We start from the raw sequence: 27704 nt of genomic DNA, 5'->3' as shown, positions 1-27704 counted from the left end.
TACATGCATTATACATTTAAATTCTAAAACAATGTAAAATTTTTATTTTAGAGAGTGGAGATATGCTTTAATAAATGTATTACAGAGGGTATATTTTTACTTTACTTGTTGATGTGTAACTATTTTAGCAATGGACCTCATATCAGCGAATGGTCCTATTTATAATGCATACTGGAGTTTCACCAATTCTTCTTACCTGAATCTTCCAGTCGGGCTTTCTTGCTGGGCACATCACTGCTGTCGTCATCAGACATTTCCATTTCCTCTTCTCGTCGGATACCCATTAACTGTTCGTTTTGGGCATTTCGCAGTTCCTGCAACAAATGATAAAATACAGGTACAAATAATAAACGCACCTTTACATACAAGTAGTCACATAAATCATGTTTTTTATCAATTATCACAAATATTCTGATGGCAGTTCCTAAAAATGTATCATTATCTTACAAACAACTATCTCCATCGACTGGCTAAAAAAAAGAGCAGTTTAGCAAGAAAACATTTCTTTTGAAATATAATTTTTTTTTATATAAGCCAGAAACATTTGCATATTTGATATAGACAAAAACAGAATTGAAAGAGTCATAATCTTAATGCAGACACTTTATCTCTCTCATATTGTTAGTCACTGTTGATAAAATTCAATTGATGGAGTCAAACAATGTGATAGCAGAAAAGTGCTGACTGCTATTTACATAGGAAATGTGTTTATCCCTACAGGAGGATACAATGGCAACTACCATACTCTAAATCAATTCAGCATGAAAATAATAAGGCTAAAATAAGGCTAAATATGATGGACATTTTACAACTCACTAGCTATATTATTACCTGCTATCTACAAGAAAATGTTTAGACCAAGAACATCCTGGATGCCGAATTTTAGTAAATGGCTTTTTTAAACTAAGAACGTGTTGCAATAAATCCATCCCAATCTTGTGAAAACAGCACAAAGGAAAACAGAGCCATTTGTTTCCTAAATGCAAAATTAAAGAGGTATTCTGGGCAAAAACAGCTTATCCCCTATCCAAAGGATAGGGGATAAGATGTCTGATCGAGGGGGGGCCCCCCGCGATCAGACATCTTACCCCCTACTCAAATGATAGGGCATAAGAGGTTTTTGCCCAGAATACCCCTTTAAGGAAGTTTCTGAATAGTGTTTGCTAACCCGTTAAGGAACCATGATGTACCGGTACGTCATGAGTCCGCTCCCGTTCTATAATGCGGGCCACATTGATTTTTTTCCCGTTTCGCCGTATATTTTTGGGTAAAATGACTCACGTCATTACAAAGTAGAATTGTTGGCGCAAAAAATAAGCCATCACATGGATTTTTAGGTGCAAAATTGAAAGAGTTATGATTTTTTTAAAGGTAATGAGGAAAAAACGAAAATGCAAAAACGAAAAAACCCCGGGTCCTTAAGGGGTTAAAAAGAAATGTCTTTCATCTAGCTATCTCTCATAGAAAGACAAAAGAAAAATCTGACAGACAGCAGTGTGTCTATTCCCTCCCTCCTTCTTTCTCATAGTCTTAGGCATTGCAGCAGGAAGGAGTTGTACAAAGTGACTTATAGGGGGACATTTATCAAGTAAAAAAACAAAAAACTACCAAATGCTTTGATAAATGTCCACCATAGTGTAGAAAAGTGGGACAGGATATAATGCATAAGATTTAAAGGGGTACGCCACTGGAAAAAAAAAACATTTTAATCAGCTGGTGGCAGAAAGTTAAACAGATTTGTAAATTACTTTAAAAATATTTAAAAATATTAATATTAATATTATATTATTTAAAAATATTAATAGTTCCAGTACATATCAGCTGCTGTATACTATAGAGGATGTTCTTTTCTTTTTGAATTTCCTTTCTGCCTGACCACAGTGCTCTCTGCTGACACCTCTGTCCATTTTAGGAACTGTCCCGAGTAGGAGCAAATTCCCATAGCAAACCTAACCTGTTCTGGACAGTTCCTGATATGGACAGAGGTGTCAGCAGAGAGCACTGTGGCCAGGCAGAAAGGAAATTCAAAAAGAAAATAACTTCCTGTGGATCATATAGCAGTTGATAAGTACTGGAAGGATTAAGATTTTTCAATAGAAGTAATTTACAAATCTGTTTAACTTTCTGGCACCAGTTGATTTAAAAAAAAAAATGTTTTCCAGCGGAGTACCCCTAAAAGGTAAGCAAAAATCTATAAAAAGTATTTTTTGTGCCAAAGGAATCCATAACCCTTAGCCTAAAAGAGTTTGTCCTCATTAGAACGGAAAAGTTTTTTTTTCTCCAAACCCCCCCCCCCCCCACCTTTGACCATGTATCATGGTAATGCACTCATTTCACTTACATGGTCCTGCTTTAAAGTACCAGGCAAAACCCATAGACCCTATTTTTCTAGCATGACCCTTTTTCTGTCCCCATTCAACCTCTTTCAATACCTTTCAAGACCACTTTTCAGATTGTGCAGTTCCTTTTAGGATTGCACATAGTTGTCAAAGTAGTCTCCTGCTGCAGTGCTATACCTTTAATGAATTGCCTCAGCTTTCCGAAAGAAGTATCACTGCTTTTTACAGATGCATTAGGACACATGAAGTGGACTGTGAGGAATGCTGTCCATAAAGTAAAGCAACAGGGCAGAGATAATGTAGTGGCTTCTCTTTAGAAGGTGCAGGGAAACAGAAAGCTGATACCATCTCATTTGCTCCTAATAATGCTGCCAGCTTTAATGTAGGAATGCAGCATGTAGCTTTTCACCTTGTTGACATCTAATTTTTCTACTGACAAAGGGTTCATTCCCCAGAGAGTCCTGCAGTTTGGCATCTTTTAAGTCATGTGAGCAGAATACACAATATGCTCCACATATAGCTTTCATTATGTGACAAATGTCACAGCAATTCCCATGAAAAATGCAGAAGGTGCTCCCAAAGGACGTATTCCTGTTATTCGGTGAACACTGCAAGAGAAGACTCTAATGAATGTTCAAAGCCCTATTAAATGGCATCTTGAGGCATAGTGGCTTGAAGCCTTAGTCTTGGTAATATAAATGTAGAAAACAGAATTTTCCTGAAACATCAGCCCATCTCATTTGCTGGACTCTCATAACAAGAAAATGGAGATTTAATAATTCATAAAAGAATAGAAGGTCGAATGCAAAGATAGAATCCTAAAGATAACTGTGCCATTGTGATTATGTATATGTTTATTTTTCTATTTCTCTTTGTATCATCTATTTCTGAAATAGACAAAGGGGAAGCTTTTAACGTGTGCCCGCCTTTTTTCAATGTCTATTTTAGCTATTGGCTATTAAACGGTATCAACCACTGAGAACTCTCAATTATATACCATTTTTATCCATTGGCTAAAATAGTACACAATTCTTTTAAGAAAATAAAGCTGTTTAGTTATCTAATACCCTCTTGGTGTAAAATTACTTACATGATGGTATGGCTAAATTCAAAGCACTACATGTACATTATGCTTCCCAAAATTTGAAAAAACAAAACAAAAAGGTGAGTTCCTAATGTAGAGGAGTTTGATAAGCAAGTGCTCCTTTTAGGTGTAAATTTTCGGCTTACCAGAGCTAGCTGTGCTGCGGGCACAACACCGTGATGTGCATGTAGAATCGCAAAGGCGTGGGAGGTCAGCTGGCCGCAGCGTCCTTCACAAGTGGCTAAAGGTCACTTCAGTAGTGGGTAAGTAGCAGGCAGATCAGGTCCTTAAAAACAGGATTTTGCCAGGCGATTCTCCTCTTGTAAATGACAGTCCAGACCACACAGGGCGAGTGTGTAAGAAAGAACAGTCAAATTTAATTACTACCGGGTCATTGGGTCACAGGAGTTATATAATACATAAATTAGAAACTGTAAAAAACTGTCATACAAGCTGATAAAAACAAAATCTTATAAAAGAAAGGTGCACATGTCAAATAACATATAATACATTTTGATAAAGATGTTTATAAATACGTAAACACAGCGTGCGATGTATGAATGAAGTCCAGAGCGAGGCCGATGAACAGCTGTAGTACTGATGTCAGCATGACATCAGTAAACAACAGCGCTCCGCGATGCCGGAGGAACGGCGGTGCTGATGCGATCAGCCCACCCTTGTATCTCCAGCACGGCAGAATGCTGAAGAGACCATGTTGGAAGGCACAGGGTCCAGTGGCTGGATATTCTGTGGTTGTCCAAGCACTGGCACATATTGAAAAATGATGATGATCTGAAAGAAGAACTGCCAGACCAACCACAAGTTACCTATTGTTGGGCCCACTCTCTGAAAAACCTTCTGGCTCCCAGTGTCCTTAAGCAACATAAAACCCTTACTGTAGATTCCAGCTTACATATCAGTGTAAAAACAAACGATGCCTGTGTTGCCACGAGATAATAAATGGGGCAACGGAATATCATTCTAATAGCACTGGGGAAAAGTACAACATCAAATTCAGACTAACATGCCAGTCCTCTTATGTGATCAATCTACTGGAACGTGTCTGCGGACTCCAATATATTGGACGCCCAATACAACCACCCATAACCGTCTGAATAAGCACAGACAAAATATAAAAAATACATTTCTTGTGCATGGAGTGTCCAGACACTGTACTACCAACCACCCGGACGAAAAACATCTCATCACAGTTATCCCAATTGACCATATTCCTGAGCACATTTCAAACAGGTTTGAACTACAAAAGAAAAAATAAGTGTTCTAGATGTTTAAACTCTCCACAGTTTCACCAAGGGGTCTTAATGAGATGAGATAACCAGTTTTTATCATTATTATCATCATCCATCCGGACTATCTGAATTTTACACAGGTACAATCATATTTTATGCAGAATTATCTACAATCGCTTTGGGCACAAGGCATGCTGTAGATGAGCTTATGCTCGCCACATGCCAGGATATATATATATATATATATATATATATATATATATATATATCTCTCTCATTTTAATCTCACTAATTTTAGCCCGGTATTTTTTATCGTTTTACCTCAGAAATCACCTTTCTCATAACTTATAACACTACTATATGATGTCCAGCTAATACATCCTGCAGGGCTTTATGCACTAACCCTGCTGGTCAGGATCTTAGTTATGCCTGGACCTTTTCTCCTGTTATCAATTTAGGGAAGTGACCCCCTACTTATGATACCACCTTGTACTTTATCCAAATATTTCTACCACAAATCTGGTCATTGTTTTGGTTCTCTTCTGGTACCTCCAGGTTCTCTTTCACTTTCTGCTCGTTCCTCTGTCCCCGCCACGATCACCTCTCAATATAGAGATCCTGCGTTCATCGTGCACACATTACTTGGGCTCAGACAACCACAGAATATCCAGCCACTGGACCCTGTGCCCTCCAACATGGTCTCTTCAGCACTCTGCAGTGCTGGAGATACACGGGTGGGCTGATCGCATCAGCACCGCCGTTCCTCCGGCATCGCACAGCGCTGTTGTTTACTGACATCAGTAATACAGCTGTTCATCGGCCTCATTTTGGACTTCATTCATACATCGCACGCTGTGTTTACAGCACAGCGCTGCAATGTATTTATATACATCTTTATCAAAATGTATTATATGTTATTTGACATATGTGCACCCTCCTTTTATGATAAGATTTAGTTTTTATCAGCTTGTATGACATTTTTTATAGGTCCTAATTTATATATTATATAACTCCTGTGACCCCATGACCCGGTAGTAATTACACCGAGTCTTATATATAGAGTGTCTGTTTTTAAAACACTATGCCTGATGAAGAGCCCTGCTCGGGGCTCGAAACTTGTTGTTGCACTACCAATAAATGTGACTGTTCAAAATCCTGTTTTTACGGACATGATCCGGCTGCTACTTATTATGCTACCCCAGGCACAGAAGCAGTGGCCATGTGATCAACAGTAGAAGCTTTGCGGTAACTGACTACCAAACCCCTGCTGTAATGGCCAGGATCAGAGAAATCCCCTTAGATGCTACAATTAACATCAGCATTTATGCCCCCAATGGGTAAAAATCACAGATAGAATTACATTAAAGAAAAATTTAAGAAAAAAAGTCTCCTCTATTCAAAATAATACATATTTTTTTCATTAAAGGGGTATTTTGGTGTGCCACAATTTCTTTGAAAAAAGAAAAAAAAAGTTATTACTTACCTACTCTGGTCCCTCGCAGGTCCCACTGCAGCTCTGTCCCATTCTTTCCACTGCTCTTCTCCATGCTTTCGAGATGTAGAAGCAGGACCTTTCCTCTCAGGGAAAGTCCTATTTCTATATCTTATCTTGGAAGCAGGCAGAAGGAACAAACATCAGGGAACTGTAAGAAGCTGCAATGGGAACTACAGTAGCAGGACCTACAGGGAAAGGGGTGTGTAAGGATAGCATTTTGTTTTTATTAAACCAAGCATTATTTTGAAAAAAATAAAATAAAAATGTGGTACACTGGAATACCCTTTTAAAAATCTTTGAAATGATAAAAAATGATGCCAATAAAAAATACTGCTTCCCCTGTGGAAAAAAATTAACTGTGCAAAATCAACAGCACAGAAAAATAAAAAAGGGCTCTTAGAATGAGATGCATAAAAATAAAATAAAAAAAACATTAAAAATAAAAACAAAGTGGTTGGTTCTGAAGGCCCAAAAAAAGCTGGTCCTTAAATGGGTACTGTCACCAACTTTATTTTTGATATGTTGTAGTACTTATGTACTACAACATATCTCTAATATACTTTTATTTTTATTTTTTTCATTAAAAAGGTTTAATTTACATTTAAAAACCGGCTACTGAAAAAGGACTGATTTTGGAGTGGCAATCAGTCCTTTTTCAGTTAGGCTGCACTCGCTCCCTGCCTGTCAATCAGACAGGCGGGAGCGAGTGAATTGGCTCCCCGGCCACTGGCCACTCCTCCAGCACATCGCCGCCGCCGCCTCGTTGTTGCCGCTGTCCCTGCATGCCCGCTGCCAGACTCTGCAGTAACTGCAAGTGTAATGAGGGAACGGGGTATGCGGGGCGGGGGGGGGGGGCGGTGGAGGAGGGAACGGACTAGTGCCGTAGCGGGGGGGGGGGGGGGGGGGGACGGTCTAGCAAAAAAATAAAAATAGGATGGTGGGAGCTACCCTTTAAGTGGTTATATATTTTACATAATTTTCTAGCTCTCTACATAAAGCCAGTGATGTACAGAATGAATGTTTTTGTTCTGGTTACTATGACAACATTCATGAACTACAGAAAAACAAAGGTCAATTCATCAACTCTTGCCCAGTTTAGTCACTCTTAAAGGAATACTCAAGTCATGACAAGGATCAGTGTGGACCTCACCAAAAGGTCTGGCAACAATCACAAGAATAAAGGAGTTGGCACTCGTTTGGCATTTTGTCTACACACTGCCACCTCTTTCCTGTGTAAAAACCTTCTTATCAGTCCCATTAAAGAACCTGCACAGGGCCTGCATGGCAACAGCTTTTAAAAGCAGAGAAAATTTCAAAAGAAGCCATGGTGCTCTTCAAGGTGCTGAAGCTCGTTCTTTCTAGCAATCAGTGGAAAGCGTCAGAGGTTGAAGCCCCGGTGATCAATAAGTGACAGCATTTTCTAATGAAAGTAAAGCGTTTTAGCAAACAAAAATTGATTAAACTGTGTTCAATAAACAGAATAAACATCAGGGAGGTAAGATGTAAAAACAGTTCAACACAATGAAAAGACATTGTACTTACTTGTTATATTTCGGGTTCAAAGTAAAAGCAGTTGCTGAACAACAAATGGAAACTGGGCGACCGTAAAGAGTAAAGCGTATAACGAAATACACTTCAATTCAATAATGTGAAGGATAATAAAACCACATGCATTCACAGACATATGCAGATGAAACTATAGAGCATAAGATACATAATAACCATAACAAGCATGCATAAAAAGTTACAGGCTCACCACTATAGCATCTAAACAATAAAAGCATAACAAGAGGATTTTAGAAGAAAAGCCTGAACAACAAATTATTGGGTACTTTTCAAGATAATTTGTGTGAAGCCTCCCAATAGGGTCAAATAGTATTAGCAATGTACAAGTTGCATTGAAATTATTCTTGTTTGATTATTAAGGTAAAAAAAATTATACCAGGTGAGATTGCACCTTTAAGAATCTGCATATGTTTGTATTGTTATCAAACAGTTTATCATTATTGGATATATTATAAGTATAAATTCTCAGGCATACTGTGTAAAGCTTTATGGTGGTCTCACAAACCTGCTTGGTCCCAAGTTTAAGTTACTGTGTCTTCACGTCATCACCCAACAGAGAAAAAACATCTGATGTCATGACAATGTGCAGAGCATTCGATGCCTTAAACCCACCTTCATTTCCTATCGAACCAAGCAAACACTCTTCATTCACCCCAGAAATGTTCACTTTGCGAATGATGAAAGCCATGGACATAATGGTAACAAAGACACCCACCTCACAGTGCTTCCGCCAAATGTCAATATTCTTGCGCTGGGCTTTGGAGAAATGGTCCCATGCTTTTTGTCTGGAGGAAGCGTTGAAAACGGCCACAATCTGCTCAACTTCAGTGAACAAGGAAGTCAAACAAGACAAGCAATTTATGTTGTGGTCATTCCAGAGAAAGCAAAATAAAGACACATGCAGGTCCTATGGATCAAGCACATAAAGACTTGACCCATAATCACCCAGGCATGTGTCTTTTGTACTTACATGGTCTTATTGTTGAAACTGTGTCCCTCAAGCGTCCAATACTTTAATTTACATACACTTAAACACTTCAAATGAAAATCTTCTAAACAGTGATTAGTTCCAGAAGGAAGTCTCATTAATTAATAAGAGTCAAGTGGAGTGACATTCATTTAATCAGTACTTTCTGTATTGGCCCTTAGTACAACAATTGTGTCTTTAATTCTCTGCAGACATTTAACTTTAATTTCTGCCTCAGATAAACCAACTTGAATGTCCATTCTAATATCCCACTTGCCCTCACTGAGCCTGAACCCATAGCTTCTTATTTGTCACAGTATAAAAGAAATGTAACCTAAATGTGTACGTATGCCTTTTAGTGTAGTTTAATCTCTAGGATAAGACATTTACAAGATGGAAAAAAAGCGGAGCATAATAGATGCCTTCTGGTCTAGCTTAGGTAACAAATCACTTCCCAAGATGATGTGAAACCCAAGTCTTAGACCGTCATGACAGCTTCAGTAGCTCAAAAGGATAAAGGGCACAAGAGACATAAGCACATTTTATCTGACCATAGTTGCACCAAATTTGTATGCTCTCTCTTTGTTTCTCTAGGTGCTCTATTTATTTATTTATTTATATATATGGAGAGTCTAGACAATAACCAGGGCCTAAGGGAACAGGTTTGACTGCAAGGGGTGTAGCTCATAGGGAACATAGACAGGAGGGCTCTGCTATGAATCAGATAGATGGTTTGGAAAGGGGAGCGGTGGTAATGCTCACCTAGACACCTTGGAAGCAAGTAACACATTGAGAAGTAGCAGATACTATGGGAGAATACGATCGATTCAGGATGATCTGTTCAAGGACATTCATTAAAGTATGTAATGAAATTCAAAGGAGAGAGTGCCTATCTGTCCAATATTGGCAAATAGGCATAATACTCACTAGAGATTATCTGTTAAATATTTTTATAAATCGTTTATTCCTTAAAGTTTAAACATAATAACTAGATTATTTTTATTGATGCAATATTGCCATGCCCACTACTACTCTACTCAACCCTCACAACACATGCTCACACCCATATGTATTATTAGTGTACTACACTTTTGAACCTGTTAAGCTTTAGCAATAAGGTCGGTTTAGCCAACTATGATCATGATTTGCTTATTTATTTATCAAATTATTAAATAATAAGCGAGCGTGAAATATCGATCATGGTGCCATAGAAATCATCTCCATGATAGCACAATTGGTAAATGTAAATGCCATTCCTACAGCTGGGGGAGGGGGCCTTCTTTTACAATGGCAGCAAATAATACAGAGGGGAATGTTCTTCAGGATTTTTCAAACTAACAAAAGTTGAAAAAATTGTAAAGTGTAAGCGGGTTTTATGTGGACATTGCACATATTCTCCAGATCGGTAGTGATATACCACATGTCCTCTTCTCCATTTTCTTTCCAGTATGTACTTGAGATATAGAAATTAGATTGTAAGGGCCGGACTGATTTAATAGTATCGTAAAACAATGCAAATTATACTGCACTCACCGCTGGGCTAGTGACTCGAAGCTCTTATGAGGTGAACACCGGAGGACCAGGTCTGCAGACATGCGTGGGCGCTCAGAGGCGACTGAGCGCCCACGCATGTCTGCAGACCTAGCCCTCCGGTGTTCACCATATAGGAGCTTCGAGCCACTAGCCCAACGGTGAGTGCAAGATACCTTGCATTGCTTTATGATACTATACATGTTTAGGTCCGTCCTTTAATATGGCCTAGCACTGCTGATGACTATGTGTATGTGTTGAATTTCTTCCAGGCTATATACCGTGGTTCCACAGTCTATGTCTAATTAATCCCTGGTAGTGCCTTCCCCTACTATGTCTTGTAAGGAAGGCCTGATTTAAGAGTACACAATCTATACAATTGTGCAATACAAATAACAGCAGATTGCAGAAAATCCTGTGTGTTGAGACTTGTAACTAGAAATACATGGACCCTAAGTTCTTTTTTTTTAAAGTAATATCTCTTCGTAATCTGGGGCTAAAGTCTAGAAGCACACATTTGTCCTAGGCTAGCACTGCAGAACGGTGACCTACATGATAGCAGACATGTATGTTAATTCCCTCCAGGCTGCAGGAAAAGAACAGCTGCATGAAGCAGACGGCAGAAGTCCTTGTACACAGAACAGATTCCTCGTTATCACAGGAGCACGTACGGCCATTTTTCTGAATGTGAATGGTATTTAAACTTTCCAATATGTTTTAACGTTTAAGTGCTTAACTGAATAGACAATTAGCAATTTCCTCACTGGTAGAGACCTAATGAATCTCTGTTTAACATTTCTGAAGGACTATGTGCAAGCTATGCAGATGTTTCACCTGCCTCATTTCCATTTGCTGCACCCAATAGACAGGCTGCGCTAGGTGGGAACTTCAGATCTAGGTATACGCACTGTGGTAATCAGGTATTCAAAGGAGGCGGTTGTCTGGGAAATTGCAAGCAGTAAACCATCATCTAATGGGCACAAAATGATCATTTGCCTCCCAGAGAGGACAAGTTTAGGAGACTGCTTAACTGCATTATCAAAGCAAGATATTAAAATGCAGCAAATAATTTAGCCGTGTTTGACCCTTGAAACATGATGTATTTCCGTAATTTATTTTGATGTCATACGCAGTTCAAGTCATCAGCTTCTGCTTGAGTGAAACAAAAACTGCTGGAATTTACATATTCCATTTAAAGTACTAATACAGTTAAGAAGCGATTTGTTGCATATAAAAGGCAAAGAGATAACCTCCGCTTATATACTTGTAAATACTAATGGATATAGACAGAATCTGGTAATAAATTCACAACACCAATCTGTTACTGGATATAAAGTAGGTTCCTGCACTTTGTGACCTTTAACCAGATGTATAGTGGACTAAATAATTTTTAATAACAATTAATTATTAAAAGGAGGTATACTAGATATTGGACAAAGAAATATATGTATTCCGCTGAATTCTAAATAGCAAGTCCCTAACTCTTGTGCAGTATATTGTGCTCCCTCAATGCTGAGCCTCTTATATCAGCTGCTAACTCCCATCATCTGCTTTTTTATAGACAAACTGCTCACCCTTCTATAACTCTCAATGCTGCAACTGAGCATGTGTGACCAACAAGCTGAACTACAGGTCGTAACCCTAGGCAGTGAGCAGTAAACATTACATTGTGGGAATGTGGGCCAGTAAGTGATGAGTGATTATGGGAGAAACTACTGAAAGATTATATATGGAGAATTTTTACTTTCTATCGCATACTGTCGCATGGAGCTAAGTTTTATAGAAGAATCATTTAAATCCACTTGCACATATTAAATATATTCCATAGTTACACAGTTCATTAGGTTGAAAAATGACCAGAGTCTATCAAGTTTAGCCTATATCCCTATTGTGTCCCTACTGTGTTAATCCCAGAAAAAACCTAATGAGGCTCATGTCAATTTTCCCATATTAGAGGGAAAAAATCCTTCCCAACTCTAATACATCCCTGGATCAATGTTCTGTCCCTATAGATCTAGTATCCATAAGCTGTAATGTCATTACTCTCCGGAAATGCATCCAGGCACCTTTTGAACTTTTTTATTGAGTAACCATGACCACATCCTCTTGCAGTAAAGAATCCTCATAAGTGCTGGCGTAGAAACCTTCTTTCCTCTAGCTGTAGAGGACTCCTCCTTGTTAAAAATACAGTTCTAGGTATAAATACAGGGTGGGCCATTTATATGGATACACCTTAATAAAATAGGAATGGTTGGTGATATTAACTGTTTGTGGCACATTAGTATATGTGAGGGGGGGGGGGGGACTTTTCAAGATGGGTGGTGACCATGATGGCCATTTTGAATCCAACTTTTGTTTTTTCAATAGGAAGAGGGTCATGTGACACATCAAACGTATTGGGAATTTCACAAGAAAAACAATGATGTGCTTGGTTTTAACGTACCTTTATTCTTTCATGAGTTATTTACAAGTTTCTGACCACTTGTAAAATGTGTTCAATGTGCTGCCCATTGTGTTGGATTGTCAATGCAACCCTCTTCTCCCACTCTTCACACACTGATAGCAACACCGCAGGAGAAATACTAGCACAGGCTTCCAGTATCCTTAGTTTCAGGTACTGCACATCTTGTATCTTCACAGCATAGACAATTGCCTTCAGATGACCCCAAAGATAAAAGTCTAAGGGGGTCAGATCGGGAGACCTTGGGGGGGGCCATTCAACTGGCCCATGACGACTAATCCACTTTCCAGGAAACTGTTCATCTAAGAATGCTCGGACTTGACACCCATAATGTAAGCAAGATGGTGCACCACCACATTATGGTTGTCAGGTCCGAGCATTCCTAGATGAACAGTTTCCTGAAAAGTGGATTGGTCGTCGTGGGCCAGTTGAATGGCCCCCAAGGCCTCCCAATCTGACCCCCTTAGACTTTTATCTTTGGGGTCATCTGAAGGCAATTGTCTATGCTGTGAAGATACGAGATGGGCAGCACCTGAAACTACGGAGACTGTCACTGGTTGCTATAGTTAAACTTAATTTATTCCAAATCTAACTATTTTAGGTTATAGGATCATCATTTAGTAAGTGAGCATGTATACCATTTTCAGAATACATTTAAAAGAACATTATTTATCTCAACTGCTTGCCTCGGCTGAAAACCATCATAGAAATGTACGCTTCCAAAATAAACCAATTGACCCAATTTAATTTACTTCATCCCATATTGCACAAAATAATTTTGGGATGAAAATGCACACAGCAAAATCATCTATAGATTATGCATTTGTCTACGTGAAGAAAGTATTACTTTCGGGATGTAGCTTGGGAAAAGGTTAAAGGAATACTGCAGCCATAGAACACTTATCCCCTACTAGCAGGACAAGGGATTAGTGTCTGATAGCGGGGGGGTCCGACCACTGGGACTCCCGCGATCTCCCGTACTGCCGCATGGCTCTGCATGCTAAGAGGTCGACAGTCACACCCCCTCCATTTCGCTCTATTGGAGTGCGGGGATGCATAAATGTTGCATCTCCGCCTCTTCCATAGAGATTCAGGAGATCACGGGAGGGTGTTAGGGTCCCAGCAGTCGGATGCCCAACGAACATTTATCCCCTATATAAGTGTTCTATGGCTGAAGTATTCCTTTAACCCCTTAAGGACGCAGGACGTAAATGTACGTCCTGGTGAGGTGGTACTTAACGCACCAGGACGTACATTTACGTCCTAAGCATAACCGCGGGCATCGGAGCGATGCCCGTGTCATGCGCGGCTGATCCCGGCTGCTGATCGCAGCCAGGGACCCGCCGGCAATGGCCGACGCCCGCGATCTCGCGGGCGTCCGCCATTAACCCCTCAGGTGCCGGGATCAATACAGATCTCGGCATCTGCGGCAGTTCGCGATTAAAATGAACGATCGGATCGCCCGCAGCGCTGCTGCGGGGATCCGATCATTCATAACGCCGCACGGAGGTCCCCTCTCCTTCCTCCGTGCGGCTCCCGGCGTCTCCTGCTCTGGTCTGTGATCGAGCAGACCAGAGCAGCAGATCACCGATAATACTGATCTGTTCTATGTCCTATACATAGAACAGATCAGTATTAGCAATCATGGTATTGCTATGAATAGTCCCCTATGGGGACTATTCAAGTGTAAAAAAAAATGTAAAAAAATGTAAAAGTAAAAGTAAAAAAAAAGTGAAAAATCCCCTCCCCCAATAAAAAAGTAAAACGTCCGTTTTTTCCTATTTTACCCCCAAAAAGCGTAAAAAACATTTTTTATAGACATATTTGGTATCGCCGCGTGCGTAAATGTCCGAACTATTAAAATAAAATGTTAATGATCCCGTACGGTGAACGGCGTGAACGAAAAAAAATTTAAAAAGTCCAAAATTCCTACTTTTTTAATACATTTTATTAAAAAAAAAAATTATAAAAAATGTATTAAAAGTTTTTTATATACAAATGTGGTATCAAAAAAAAGTACAGATCATGGCGCAAAAAATGAGCCCCCATACCGCCGCTTATACGGAAAAATAAAAAAGTTATAGGTCATCAAAATAAAGGGATTATAAACGTACTAATTTGGTTAAAAAGTTTGTGATTTTTTTTAAGCGCAACAATAATATAAAAGTATATAATAATGGGTATCATTTTAATCGTATTGACCCTCAGAATAAAGAACACGTCATTTTTACCAGAAATTGTACGGCGTGAAAACAAAACCTTCCAAAATTAGCAAAATTGCGTTTTTCGTTTTAATTTCCCCACAAAAATAGTGTTTTTTTGGTTGCGCCATACATTTTATGATATAATGAGTGATGTCATTACAAAGGACAACTGGTCGCGCAAAAAACAAGCCCACGTACTAGTCTGTGGATGAAAATATAAAAGAGTTATGATTTTTAGAAGGCGAGGAGGAAAAAATGAAAACGTAAAAATTTAATTGTCTGAGTCCTTAAGGCCAAAATGGGCTGAGTCCTTAAGGGGTTAACATATATTGCTTGGAAGAAAGAAGAGACTGAGGGGAGGTGATAGAAATTTTAAATACTTAAATGGAATCAACCTGGTAAAGGAGAAGAGGATATTTAAAAGAAGAAAAACTACCACAAGAGGACATAGTTTTATATTAAAGGGATAAAGGTTTATGCAGTAATATGACAAAGTATTACTTTACTGAGAGAGTAGTGGATGCATGGAATAGTCTTCCTGCAGAAGTGGTAGCTGCAAATACAGTGAAGGAGTTTCAGCATGCATGGGATAAGCATAAGGCTATCCTTCATATAAGATAGGGACATATAGTATTCACAATATTAGGCAGACTATATTGTTCTTATGGTTCTTATCTACCAACACATTCTATGTTATAGTAAGACCATTTTAGTACCTTCCCAGATCTCTATGACAAGTAAAAAGGCTTCTATAGGTCTACATGGCATCATTCTCATTTGTGTGTGCACTGTAAACATATAAAGCCATGCCATGATCCCTAAGAATTACTGTCTATTCCCAGACCTAGTGGATGGTGTCTGTTTCAGAAGAGAAAATGTCTTTTTGTTCTCAAAGTACAAATCAAAATGAGCAAAACAGCCTGTCTCCAGGGTAAGGATCAAAATACAAGGATGTTATTTTCCAGCACAGACAAGGCAAACTGAGAGATTAATAATTTGATTCTGGCATTAATGCAAATTCCTAAGACTTTGAGATTGATGGTTTCAGGTCACTTCTACATAGCATCATTTTCCTGCCTTTAATCAGGTTTCCTGGTAGAACAAACATGGAAGATTATGTTGAAGCATCCTTTGGCTTAATTATGGAGATACTTCTCTAGTCGAGAGGCTGATAGCATCTTTTCATTCCTTCAATAACATTTTATCAGAATAAAGTTTTCTGATCATGGAGTCCAAGGAAAATAAATGTTATAGTCTGATTTGGCAGCAACGAGAACAATATGCAGGAGCCATAAAGGTAATACTAAAGCCAATTATACAAAATGTCTAGCTTTACCATTGTTCTTCCAAATCCTAATTAGGTCTATTTCCCAAAAGCCTTACTAACAAAGATAGCTGGTAACAGTATAGCTGCATATAAAGGACTGGAATATGTGAAAGATGCTATATGCCTAGTTCAGATCTTATTCAGAGATCAGGACAAACTCTTATAAGCGATGGCCAACACATTCTGCAATGTACTTAAAAATCTAACTGAACAAAACACATACAATGATCAGCCAGAACAGTAAAACCACTGAAAAGTGAGATGAAAACTACTGAATGACTTATGACACTGGCATCTGTGAAGGGATTAGATGTATTATAGTGTATTTTATGCAATGGTGAAGACGTTAGCACTGTTTCCTTGCGGCGCTGGGATCCTAAGTTTAAATCCAACCCAGGGCAACATCTGCATGGATTTGTGTGTTCTCCCTGTATTTTTGTGGGTTTCCTAAACAGGTGAATTTGGAATATAGATTGTGTGAGCCCCATTGGAGACAGGGACCGATGTGAGTGATAGGGTTTGTACAGTGCTAAAGGATGTTCATGCTGTATAACTGAATAAATGATTAATGTTCAACAAAGAGTCACTTCTTTAAGTTGATTTGTTGGAAGCAAGAACAACGGCCGTAATGATCTGATCTATGACAAGGGCCTAAATATGATGGCTACATGGCTGGGTTACAGCATCTCCAAAATAGCAGGTCTTGTGGGATGGCCTGATGTGCAGTGGTTAGTACATACCAAAAGTGGTTGAAGGAAGTGCAAGGGTCATGGTCATCCATGGCTCACTGCATAAGTAGCAAAGGCTAGCTCTCCCAGGCTGTGTGGCAGCAGACCTTTCAGAGTGCCAAAGACAACTACTGTCCATCGCCAAAAGCCCCAATAATAAGCATATGAATATTAGAACTTAACCATAGAATGGCAATAAAAGAAGATGATCTGATCTGGTTAGTTTTACATTACATATACAGCCAGGTGCGTATGCTTCACTTACCTGGCAAAAAGATGACACCAATATTCTCTAGGCAAGGAAGGCAAGCCATTGCATTCATGTATATGTCAATTTGATATGTATCACCTACCTAAACACTGTGTTAGGCCAAGTGCACCCCTTCATTGCAACAGTTTTGCCTAATGGCAGTGTCTGCTTTCAGCTGAATAATGTGCCTTGGCACACTGCAAAAATTGTTCAGTAAAGTGTTCTAGGTGTGGACTTGGCTTCAAAATTCCCCACATCTCAATCCGTAGGCATCCGTGGGAGGTTTTGGAAAAGCCAGTCTAATTCATGGTGGCCCAACCTTGCAACTTGTGGATTTAAGGACTCTGCTGCTAACATCTTTGTGTTATATAGGACAGGACACTTTCAGAGGCCTTGTGGAATCCATGTCTTAAGTCTATGTTATCAAAACTGTTCAGGCACCAGAAAAGAATTCTGCCCAACATCATGCAGGTGGTTTTAATGTTATGGCTGATTTATGCACATGAGGAGTAATAACTACTCAACATTAAGTAATCCTCCTGTCAGACTTGAAACTGTATGTGTATTGAAGTTGAGTACAATCTCCTCTCCCACCTTGACAATGAGATACTAAAATAAGAAGTATACTGTTAGTGAAGCAATCACCATGGAGAGCTGTTTTAGTGGTCCTAAACCCTACAGAATTGAGATGAAAAATATGTTGGTTACTGATTGTCTGTTTCCCACAAAATAGTGGCTATAAAAAGTCAAGGACTCGGACTTGTAAAGCCATTAAAGCCTCATGAGAGGTTCTCTGGTAGCCAACATGTACTCTCCACATTAATTCTGCAACACCGGAAAGGCTAAACAGCTCTATCGTGAAGGGACACCACCAAAATGTACCTCTTACCTCCACGTACTGGATCCCCTAAGGGGTTGTGACACACAGTAAGCCTCCATAATCTAATCTAATCTAATCTTTTGCTTATTTTTTTTCTATTTTGGTGGCTGTTAAATGGTATGATAGGGAGATACACTGTTATATTGGTGGGCAGGCTGTCTATAATGACATTGTAGGACTGGTCGATGACCTTTCATTTACAATGGATAGGAACACTTAAGCATCACCTATGCAAAGAATGAACTACAAGAAAGGCTGAGGGTCACTACATCATATTGAAGATAATCAGTTCTTTAGGTGTGAATATAAGAAAACGACAATAATGGGGGTTCAGAGATGTTCACAATTGTTCATGACTCTCATGTACTCCTGGACACACATCCTTCCATTGCTCATGAATAAGAAAATTTACAGCCTCTTTTGGCAACAGTGTATTTACATAAAAAGTCTGGAATAGTTTCTGCCTATTTCTAACAAGCTTCAACTTACTGGGAAAAAGTCAAATTTATTTCTTGGAGCTTGGTGTTCTTGTTATAACATGAAATATCTGTTACTGAACTTTGTACTGACACCTAGATATTACCACTACAAAGATGTTGCTAACACGTAACTGTCATAACATATAACTGTTCTTTTAGACGCCTAGAATTTTATGTGTTCTTTTATTTGAAATTCATGCTATTTGTATATTTTTGGCATTTTTTTTGTATAAAGCAAAGTAAAGGTCAGATTTTTCCATCTCGTTTTTTTCAGTATGCACTCCCAAAATAGAAAACCACTTTCTTCTTATGAAGCTGTACTGTCCAAATGGCTACATGAAAAGTCAACATCCAACAAGTGAAAAGTTCCAACAAACTTTACTGCATAAAAGCAAGGGACCTAATGTCATACTGCACCACAAGTTATAGAACACGTCTATTTTCTATGGAGAGATACTACAATGTGATATACTGTATACTTCAGAGAGAGACTTATAAATCAATAGAGCCCTCAAACTACTTTATACCGCCAGTCAGATGCTTTTTAGTCTTATTAATGTAAAAGCAGAGCATCTAAAAGCTTGTTCCAGAAATTGCATTCACAGCATTATTATATTGATCTAACGTCAGCTGGGAAATTAAAACTCTGCTATTAGAACGTTCAAGGCCATGTGAATGTAGTTCATGAGATCTTTACCTTTTTCTGAGAGCCAGCACGCAAACAATTACTAAAATTCACAGAAAAAAAAATCTATACCAAAAGCAGTAGTAAGCTTTTAACTACATGTATTGTTTTTAATCTTCAATATAGGATGGAAAATTTCAAATCTGTTTGCCAATTTATTTGCCCCAATAGTTTATTTTGGAAAGAAAAATGCTATATCAAAATATTTTACTGATCCACTAAAATCTCCCTTGTGAAAGCCTAAAAGAATACTCTATGAATATGAGTTTCATTTTGTTCCCCAAGATCACTATGCCCTGTTCCTCTAATGGGTGTTAGCTTAGGAGTCTTATGGCTTCTACACTATGAAGCTTACTGAATGTAATGCACATGATTTGAATGTCACTTGGTTGAGACTCTCACAGAACCAGGACTTACCTTTATTCAGTTGTCCATCTTGATGTGGGCCCAGGTTAATCACAATTACTTACCCCAAAACTTAAGAAAATAGGGAAAATGGGTACTTACATTCAGTAAGAATTCCTAGGAGCTCTGTTTTATAGATCTCCTTGGCTTGTTCCAAGACTTCCTCATGTGTTGCCTTTTCATTCATCAATCGTCGAACATGACTGTTAGCCGACTGGACCATGGAGTAGAAATGGTTTGCTGTCCTTCTATTCACTTCTCCCCTCTCTATCCATGTTATTAGAACAGTAATGGCTTCTGAGAATTTGTTGTCATCTGGAACAGAAGAAAAACATTTATCCTAACTAGATTCTAGCAGTGCTGTGGGAATGAGACCCCAGGAGGGACAACATGAAGGTTACAGAGGGTTGTACATGACCTTCTAATATCAGGAGTGCATTACAATGTTCAGCTGCACTAGTGTCTCAAAGCACAAAAGCTAATTATAAACCTCATAGGTATAGTTCATCCATTAGGTAGGTGTTCCATGGGGTTGATGACAGAGCTCTGTATGTGCCAGTCAAGTTCTTCCACACCAAACTCACCTAACCATGCCATTAGGGACTTTGCTTTGTGCACGGGGGCACTGTCATGCTGGAACAAAAAAGGGCAGATCCTAAGCTGTTCCTACATACACATCCAAAACGTCTAGGTATGCCGAAGCATTAAGATGTCACTTTACTAGGGGAACTAAGGCGCCAAGGCCAACCCCTGAAAAACAACCCTATAGCATTATCCTTCTACCTCCAAATTTTACAGTTGGCACATTGCAGTCAGCCAGGTAATGTTCTCCTGGAGTTCACCAAAACCCAGACTCGTCTATCAGACTGCCAGATATAGAAGCCCATCTTCACTCCACAGAATGCACACCTACTGCTACAGAGTTCACTGGTGAGGGCGTGCCTTACACCACTCCATCTGAGGCATGGCATTGTGCTCTGTGATGTAAGGCTTGCATGCAACTGCTCGGCCAGAGAAACCCATGTCATGAGGCTCCTGGCACACACTTTTTGTGCCAATTTTAATGTCAAATAAGGTTTAGACCTCTGTAGTTTTTGTATCAGTGAGTGTTGGCGACTTTTATGCACTCAACAAACCCGCTCTATAGCTTTTCACAGTCTGCCACTTTGGCTTAGTTGCTTCTCATTAATACCACTTACACTAGATGGTCGAAGATCTAGAAAGGAACAAATGTAACTAACTTACTTGTTCTAATAGTGGCATCCTATTAAAGTGCCACACTGAAATTTTGTGACATTTTTAGAAAGACCTATTTCTCCCTCCTTTGTGAAGGCAGACTGCATTGGTACAGTATGTGCTTGACTTAATGCTCCTGTGGCAATAGGAATGGAAAAAAACTTGAAGTCATTGACCCAATATATTTGTGCATAAAGTGTATGTATTTTAGCTGCATATAGAGAATACTGTGAAAGAGCAAGTTGTGAGATTTTAAGGGAGTCTACAGAGCTCAAAGATCATATAGAGAATTTCACGCTGCGGATGTGGTGACAGCAGTCAAAAGAGGGAGCTCCCTGGGTAGCTCTGTGTTTCTGCTCGTAGCGCTGGATTTACCACTGTAGACACAGTGCCTGCTAGAAGATGAGCAGCGGGAAATCTGCCACTACGAGCAGACACACAGAGCTACCTAGTGTTCCCTCTTGTGACTGTCGTCTGCAGATGCGCTCCGTGCTCTAAGAACCAGTCTGCAGCTATAGCCAGAGCCCCTTAGCTATGTTTAATGTACAGATTTGGCCTTCAAATGTTGCCTTTCATGGTGCTTGAACAACTTTGTCTAAATTAAGTTCCCCATTAATTATTAAAAGATGAAGAACTAACACGAATTAAAAGATAAAAGCCATCAAAGTATCACAACTTCTAAGATGAACTAGAAACACATTTCATAATCTGTGACGCCAGAGAAGAATTCTTCACATATTCCTGCATGCTGTGCAGCTTTTCTCATATTGTTTTTGTGTTGTAATAGTAAAATTAACTTTGAAAGGAAACAGTTTCAGGATAGAATAGTATTTTATAACAACGTTGTTAGTATCAAAAAAAGGCATGAGAAAATCTACCATTTTACATTCACAAAAAAAAAAAAATGCTAAATACTAAGATGAAGTAAACATGTATAGTGCAATTCAGGTTTACAAGAGAGGTAGGATATGCATGAAAAACATTTGAAATGTATTTATTCTTGAAATGGCCTTCATAATTTACCAACAGGCAGTGGCATTCTGATAAAGATATACATATTTGTTTTCCCCTTTTCTTATCATGGCATGGTGTGAGCACTGCCTGCCTGGCACAATATGCTTTGAATGTGAATCCAACAGCTGCTCCTCTATCTGGCACATACATGGGACTCCTAATTAATTGAACCAAAACTAGGAGACAACCCTTTCTCTTGAAATTTACTTGGGCTATAAAATTCAGCAAAAGCGTCCTTCTGGGAGCCACTAACCTTCTTAAACTAGGGGAAGTAGGAATCCCAATTACATGAAGATAAGGAATGTAACTTTTAACATTTCTGATGGCAAAATTGTCAAATGAATGACCTGGGAAAATAAACCGGGACACATGGGAGTCTTAAGTACATAGGCTTTAGCTCATTTACTGTATAGCATGCCATTAATCAAATGTGAGGATAATTACATTTAGCTAAGTCCACTAAAATGTTATCCATTGCTATCAAAATATATAAATTTCAGCTTTACAGACCTATTCAGGCTAGAGTACAACATGACCAATGTTAAAGGGGTACTCCACCCCTTGACATCTTATCCCCTATCCAAAGGATGTCCGCTCCGTGCACCGGATGTCTGGGTGCCGCCACTGGGGACCCCCGCGATCAGACATCCTTTGGATAGGGGATAAGATGTCTAGGGGTGGAGTACCTTTTTAAGATATATACCCATATGGAATGAAGAACTAATCTCAGGAAAAACTGGTCCTAAAATGTATGATCCCTTTTGAAAATCTTTTCCAGCTAAGGCTATGCTAATATCTATTTAGTAAGCTACACTCTGGGCATTCCAGTAAAAACTTAATATGTATACGAAGACATATTTGTAGTGCGCTCCCTTTGATTTAAAAGGGGTTGTCCAGTGAAAATCAACTTATAAAGGTCTTTTATCTCCATCAAGTAGTTGAAGGAGTCCTGAAAATTGGAAGTCCAACTAAGAAACTGAGGAGTCAGACTGCTACGCTCTTCCTGACCACTAGTTCCATTTACAAACAGTTGGTAGCTGGGAGTTATTATCTCAAGGCAGAAGTGTCTTTGTAAAAGGTATAACATTAACCCCTTAGGGACTCAGCCTATTTTCACCTTCGTTTTTGCATTTCAGCTTTTTCCTCTTCAATTCTAAAAGTCATAACGCTTTAAACTTTGCACCTACAGACCCATATAAGGGCTTGTTTATTGCGTCACCAATTGTACTTTACAATGACATCACTTATTTTATAATATAACTTGCAGCAAAACAAAAAAAATGTATTTGTGGGATGAAATAAAAAAAAAATGCCATTTTGTAACTTTTGGGGGCTCCTGTTTCTACATTATTATTATTATTATTATTACTACTATCATTATTCTGTAGGTCCATACGGTTAAAAGGATACCCAATTTATATAGTTTTTTATTTTATTGTAATACTTAAAAAATTATAAACTACATGCACCAAAATTAGTTCGTTTAAAATTGGCATTTTATGACCCCTTTAACTTTTTTATTTTTCCATGTACGGGGCGGAATGAGGGCTAATTTTTTACGCCGTCATCTGTAGTATTTATCGGTACCATTTTTGTTTTGATGGGACTTTTTGATTGCTTTTTATTAATATTTTTATGCTATATGAAGTGAACAAAAATGCACAATTTTGGACTTTGGTATTTTTTTAAGTATACACCATCAACCGTGTGGCGTAGCTAACCTTATATTTTAATAGTACGGACATTTACGCACGCGGTGATACCACATATGATTATTTTTATTCTTTATTAAATTTTTTGAATAAAAAAAATGGGGAAAGAGGGGTGATTTAAACTTTTAATAGGGAAGGGGTTAATGAACTTTTATTTAATCATTTTTTTACACTTTTTTTTAAGCCCCTAAAACATGCAATCTTCTGATTTCATACACTGATCAGTGCTATGCCATTGCAAAGCACTTATCAGTGTAACCAGCGATCTGCTGCTCTAGCCAGGCATGGAGCTGTAGATCGCCGATCGGACGACAGAGAGGCAGGTGAGGACACTCCCGTCGTCCGGTAAGCTGATCGGGACATCGCGATTTTGTCGCGATAGTCCAGATCAGCTCCGCTGAGCTGCCGGGATTCTATTACTTTCGTTTTAGATGCTGCAGTCAACTTTGATCGCAGCGTCTAAAGGGTTAAAGACAAGCATCGGCCCGATTGTCATTAGCCATAGGTTCTGGCTGCCTGTAGCAACCGGGACCCACCGGGTTTAACCCGTTCTCCATCAGTGAGAACGGTTTAAACCCGTTACACCAGACCAAGGCGCCCTGGGTCCTTAAGGATCGGGGATGCAGGGTGTATGCATTGTCCCCAAGTGGTTAAAAATGTATACTTAATCCCTACCACTCTTTGGAATGTAATACCGGTAATTTAATATGAAAACAAATTTTTATATCTATGGGATATTAAAATTGATGTTCTCCTACTTTAAGAAAACGTAACTCACTAAAGGGTGCATTGAAATCTTACTTCTTACGTTGACAATTCTTGCATCCTAAATTGTAACTGCATTAAATCTATGTTTAAACATTTGTATAAATAGACCAGTGAAGAACATGATGTTACACAGATAACCTTAGAAAGCTCCTAGGGCTTCCCTGCAGAACGGTGAAGATTAAAGAAAGCTGTCCAGTCAACTGAGATTTTCAGGACTTAAAGTAGATATTATTATTTGTGAAATGTACTTAGTGAGGCATGCACATCTCGTGCCAAATGAAAAAAGCACAAGGGAAACTAGCAAGTCAAAAGATGCTGAGGGCAAGGAAAGAACTGCTCATAACTTAATACGTTAAGAAGTTGGATGCTATTGGAGAGGAAGGATTTGGTCCTTCTCCTGGGAAGAGCTGTACAAATATGGCATTAATGGCTTAAAAGAGGCTGGGCACAAGACTCATGTAAGTCCATGCAGAAAAATAGTATTTCACTTGTCAATACCTTCATAATAAATAGGGTATGTCGAGTAGGGTGACTATTTAAGATATAGAATTCAGAAGTTATTTATAACCACAAGAGGGTTGGAAGGATCCATTTTGAAATAATATTAATTTAGCCAACAAGTTGCACATGTACAAGAATATTTCACCTATTTATGAAAAAATATTTCACAAGAAGGGATGCAGCAGGAGAGTGATGCCTTTACTCCACTTCACTACTATTGGATTTCTGCTACATTTAAAAGGCAATAGTTCCCATCTAAAAGGAAAAGGGTATTTTGTATTTTTCTATTCAGTTTTTTTATATTGAAAATGTTCTTATTACATTTTCAAAAATCAAGACAATACAGACAAAACAGCTAGTCATAACATGAACAATATAACTATTTCTTCACCACAGTTGGCATTGGGATTGTTTCTTTCTTCCTGGATTGCATAAAAGAGATACAGGACATAGCATACATTCACAAGTTGCATTCATCCATAATAGTGGAAAGAGTATTGAATCAATACAGGAGGTCTGCATGGGTCCAAGTATGTGACATTACAGCAGCCTGCTGTTTTATTGTTTCCATTAAAATCTGAAAGATGATATTTGCTCTGTTTATATGTATTTCATTTCTCGTAAATGCTACATACGGGAGAGGACATTTGACTATACATGTAATGGATTCCACCACATGTCAATCAATGTTCTACTGGTCCATCCATCTGTCTTATATTGATTCAATAGGCACATCCCTTTCCAATCTGATCACAGTATTTATTTTAAATAGAAATTCGGATAGAGTAGGAAGGCTTGTTTGTATCCAGTGGGCAGCTATGGTTATTCTATCCTGATCTAGTATTTTATGAACCATTAGCAGTGTTTAATTGTCAGAAAAACATGATTATCCAGAAAACGTATATATATATTTTCTTGGGTCTGGTGTGATATCTACAGCATAAACATTTTTAAGAATGTCTTTTTCCCTCTTTTCTGTCTTTCCCTCTATTCACACATCCAGAATCCTGTGAACATTTGATGCACAGTATTTGAAGCTGCAGAGTTCAATGAAAACTAAATGACTGAACTCTGCTTAAAATCTGCAGCTTCAAATCCTGCACATGGAATATGCGCAGGATACTGAGCATGTGAATATTCCCCTAATCTGTATTTAACCAATCCAGTATTGTTAAAGATAGGGAAGATAGGTATTGGATGGGATAATTATTTCTTTGTTCTTGAACTTTAAACGGGGGTGATATAAAATGACTCTTATAGAGTTTATTGTGCCTGTTTGAGTATATGTATTAAAGAATAATTAGAAACAAAAAAGAAGAATTCCTAGAATTACCACGTTTCTAACTCTCAAAACTCCCACAAGTAAGAGTTGAGACATTTTAGTTCTACAGTGCAGACAGTTGGAATCCCTTTTTATCCATCGCTTGTACAATAGAAATGGAATCTTGTAAACCCTGTGGAATAAATAGGTCTGGATAGATACTGGTTATTAAAGTTAGCACTGGAAATGGAGGCCCCTGTAGATTTGTTTTTCCACCTCTAGCACAAAAAATGGTGGGGGAGTCATATTCTGTAGGGAAGTGAAGGGTTAATCCGAAAGGGTTTGTGAACGTGTGTTAAGTCTGTGTGTATGTCTATTGTCTTGATGTCAGTCCGGGTGCGGATCTCCTTGAATAACTATTTTTGTGGCCCCTCATTATTCTGACTTCTCATTTGTTCTAGGTGGAGGTTGGGGAGCTCTGTGCTCGAGCTGTATGTTTATTGTATCTCTTTGTTTGTTTGTTTTTTTGTAAAAAACATAAAAGTTATAAGTAAATACTTTCAAAAAAAGAGTGAAAGGCTGAACCCATGGTTTCAGGACTGGACCCAGAGAAAGATCAGAAGAAAAGAAAGAAAACTGTATCCCTCTGAGCATGTTAGAACTTTGGTTTGTTGTCCAACGATTTTTTTCTCGCGTTGATGAAAAAGCTACATGTTCCCATGTTCTACAGCAAGTTACCTTTTATTGTGCTGTATATTATGTTACAAAATACAACACAGTCAGTATTCCCTATACAGTGGACTATATCGCCGGAACTCTATAACCTCATTTCACATATACAGTTGTATCAACCCACAAGATAAAACATTATTATAAGACATGAATATGAATAGTTAGCATTGCTGTACCTATAACTGGAAAATAAGGTATCTTCTGAGAAAACAGAAGCTCTTTAAATACTCTCTAGTAGTTAGTGCTGCCATTATGGTCAGGGCCATTCATATTCCTGTACTTAAAGGAGAACTCCAGAACATAAAAATTGTCCCCCATAGTGCCGGCAGTAAAAAAATAAAGTGTAAATACCTTCCTCCGCTCCCCCGGGCCTCCGGTAACCGGCTCCGGTCTCCGCCGCAATCCACTTCCTGGTTGCCGGTGGTCGGATAAATCATACTGCGCTCAGTCAATCACCAGCCGCAGCGAAGTCAGACTCAGCCAGTGATAGGCTGGTGCGTCAGTGTGACGTTTTCGGCCCCGGCCGCAGGTGCCGGTGTAGTGAAGAATTTTGTGTCCTGAAGCGTTTTCACACTGCCGCTCAGCCTATCGCCGGCCGAGTCAGACTTCGCTGCGGCTGGTGATAGGCTGAGCGCAGTATGATTCATCTGACCACTGGCAACCAGGAAGTGGATCGCGGCGGAGACCGGAGCCGGTTACCGGAGGCCCCGAGGAGTGGAGGAAGGTATGTAAATCTTAATTTTTTTTTTACTGCCGGCAGAATGGGGGACAATTTTTATATTCCGGAGTTCTCCTTTAATAAAGACATCTAGTAAACATATGAACAATGT

General features: G+C 38.9%; 1 protein-coding gene across 2 annotated transcripts in view; it reads right to left on the bottom strand.

Annotated features, from left to right (window-relative positions):
- The window catches only part of ENOX1 (ecto-NOX disulfide-thiol exchanger 1), a 220610-nt gene that overhangs the window by 105159 nt on the left and 87747 nt on the right, over positions 1-27704 (bottom strand). For both annotated transcript variants that reach the window (XM_056555436.1, XM_056555435.1), the window contains exons 6-8: positions 19753-19965; positions 8450-8556; positions 197-314 (exon numbers count right to left, since the gene is read on the bottom strand). In XM_056555436.1, the coding sequence (XP_056411411.1) occupies positions 197-314; positions 8450-8556; positions 19753-19965 (438 nt within the window). The remainder of the gene's footprint in view (positions 1-196; positions 315-8449; positions 8557-19752; positions 19966-27704) is intronic.

This window comes from Hyla sarda, chromosome 2, assembly GCF_029499605.1.
Source record: "Hyla sarda isolate aHylSar1 chromosome 2, aHylSar1.hap1, whole genome shotgun sequence".
Taxonomy (NCBI): domain Eukaryota; kingdom Metazoa; phylum Chordata; class Amphibia; order Anura; family Hylidae; genus Hyla; species Hyla sarda.
Note: the sequence above shows the minus strand (reverse complement) of the source record. Positions and strands in the feature narration are given on the sequence as shown.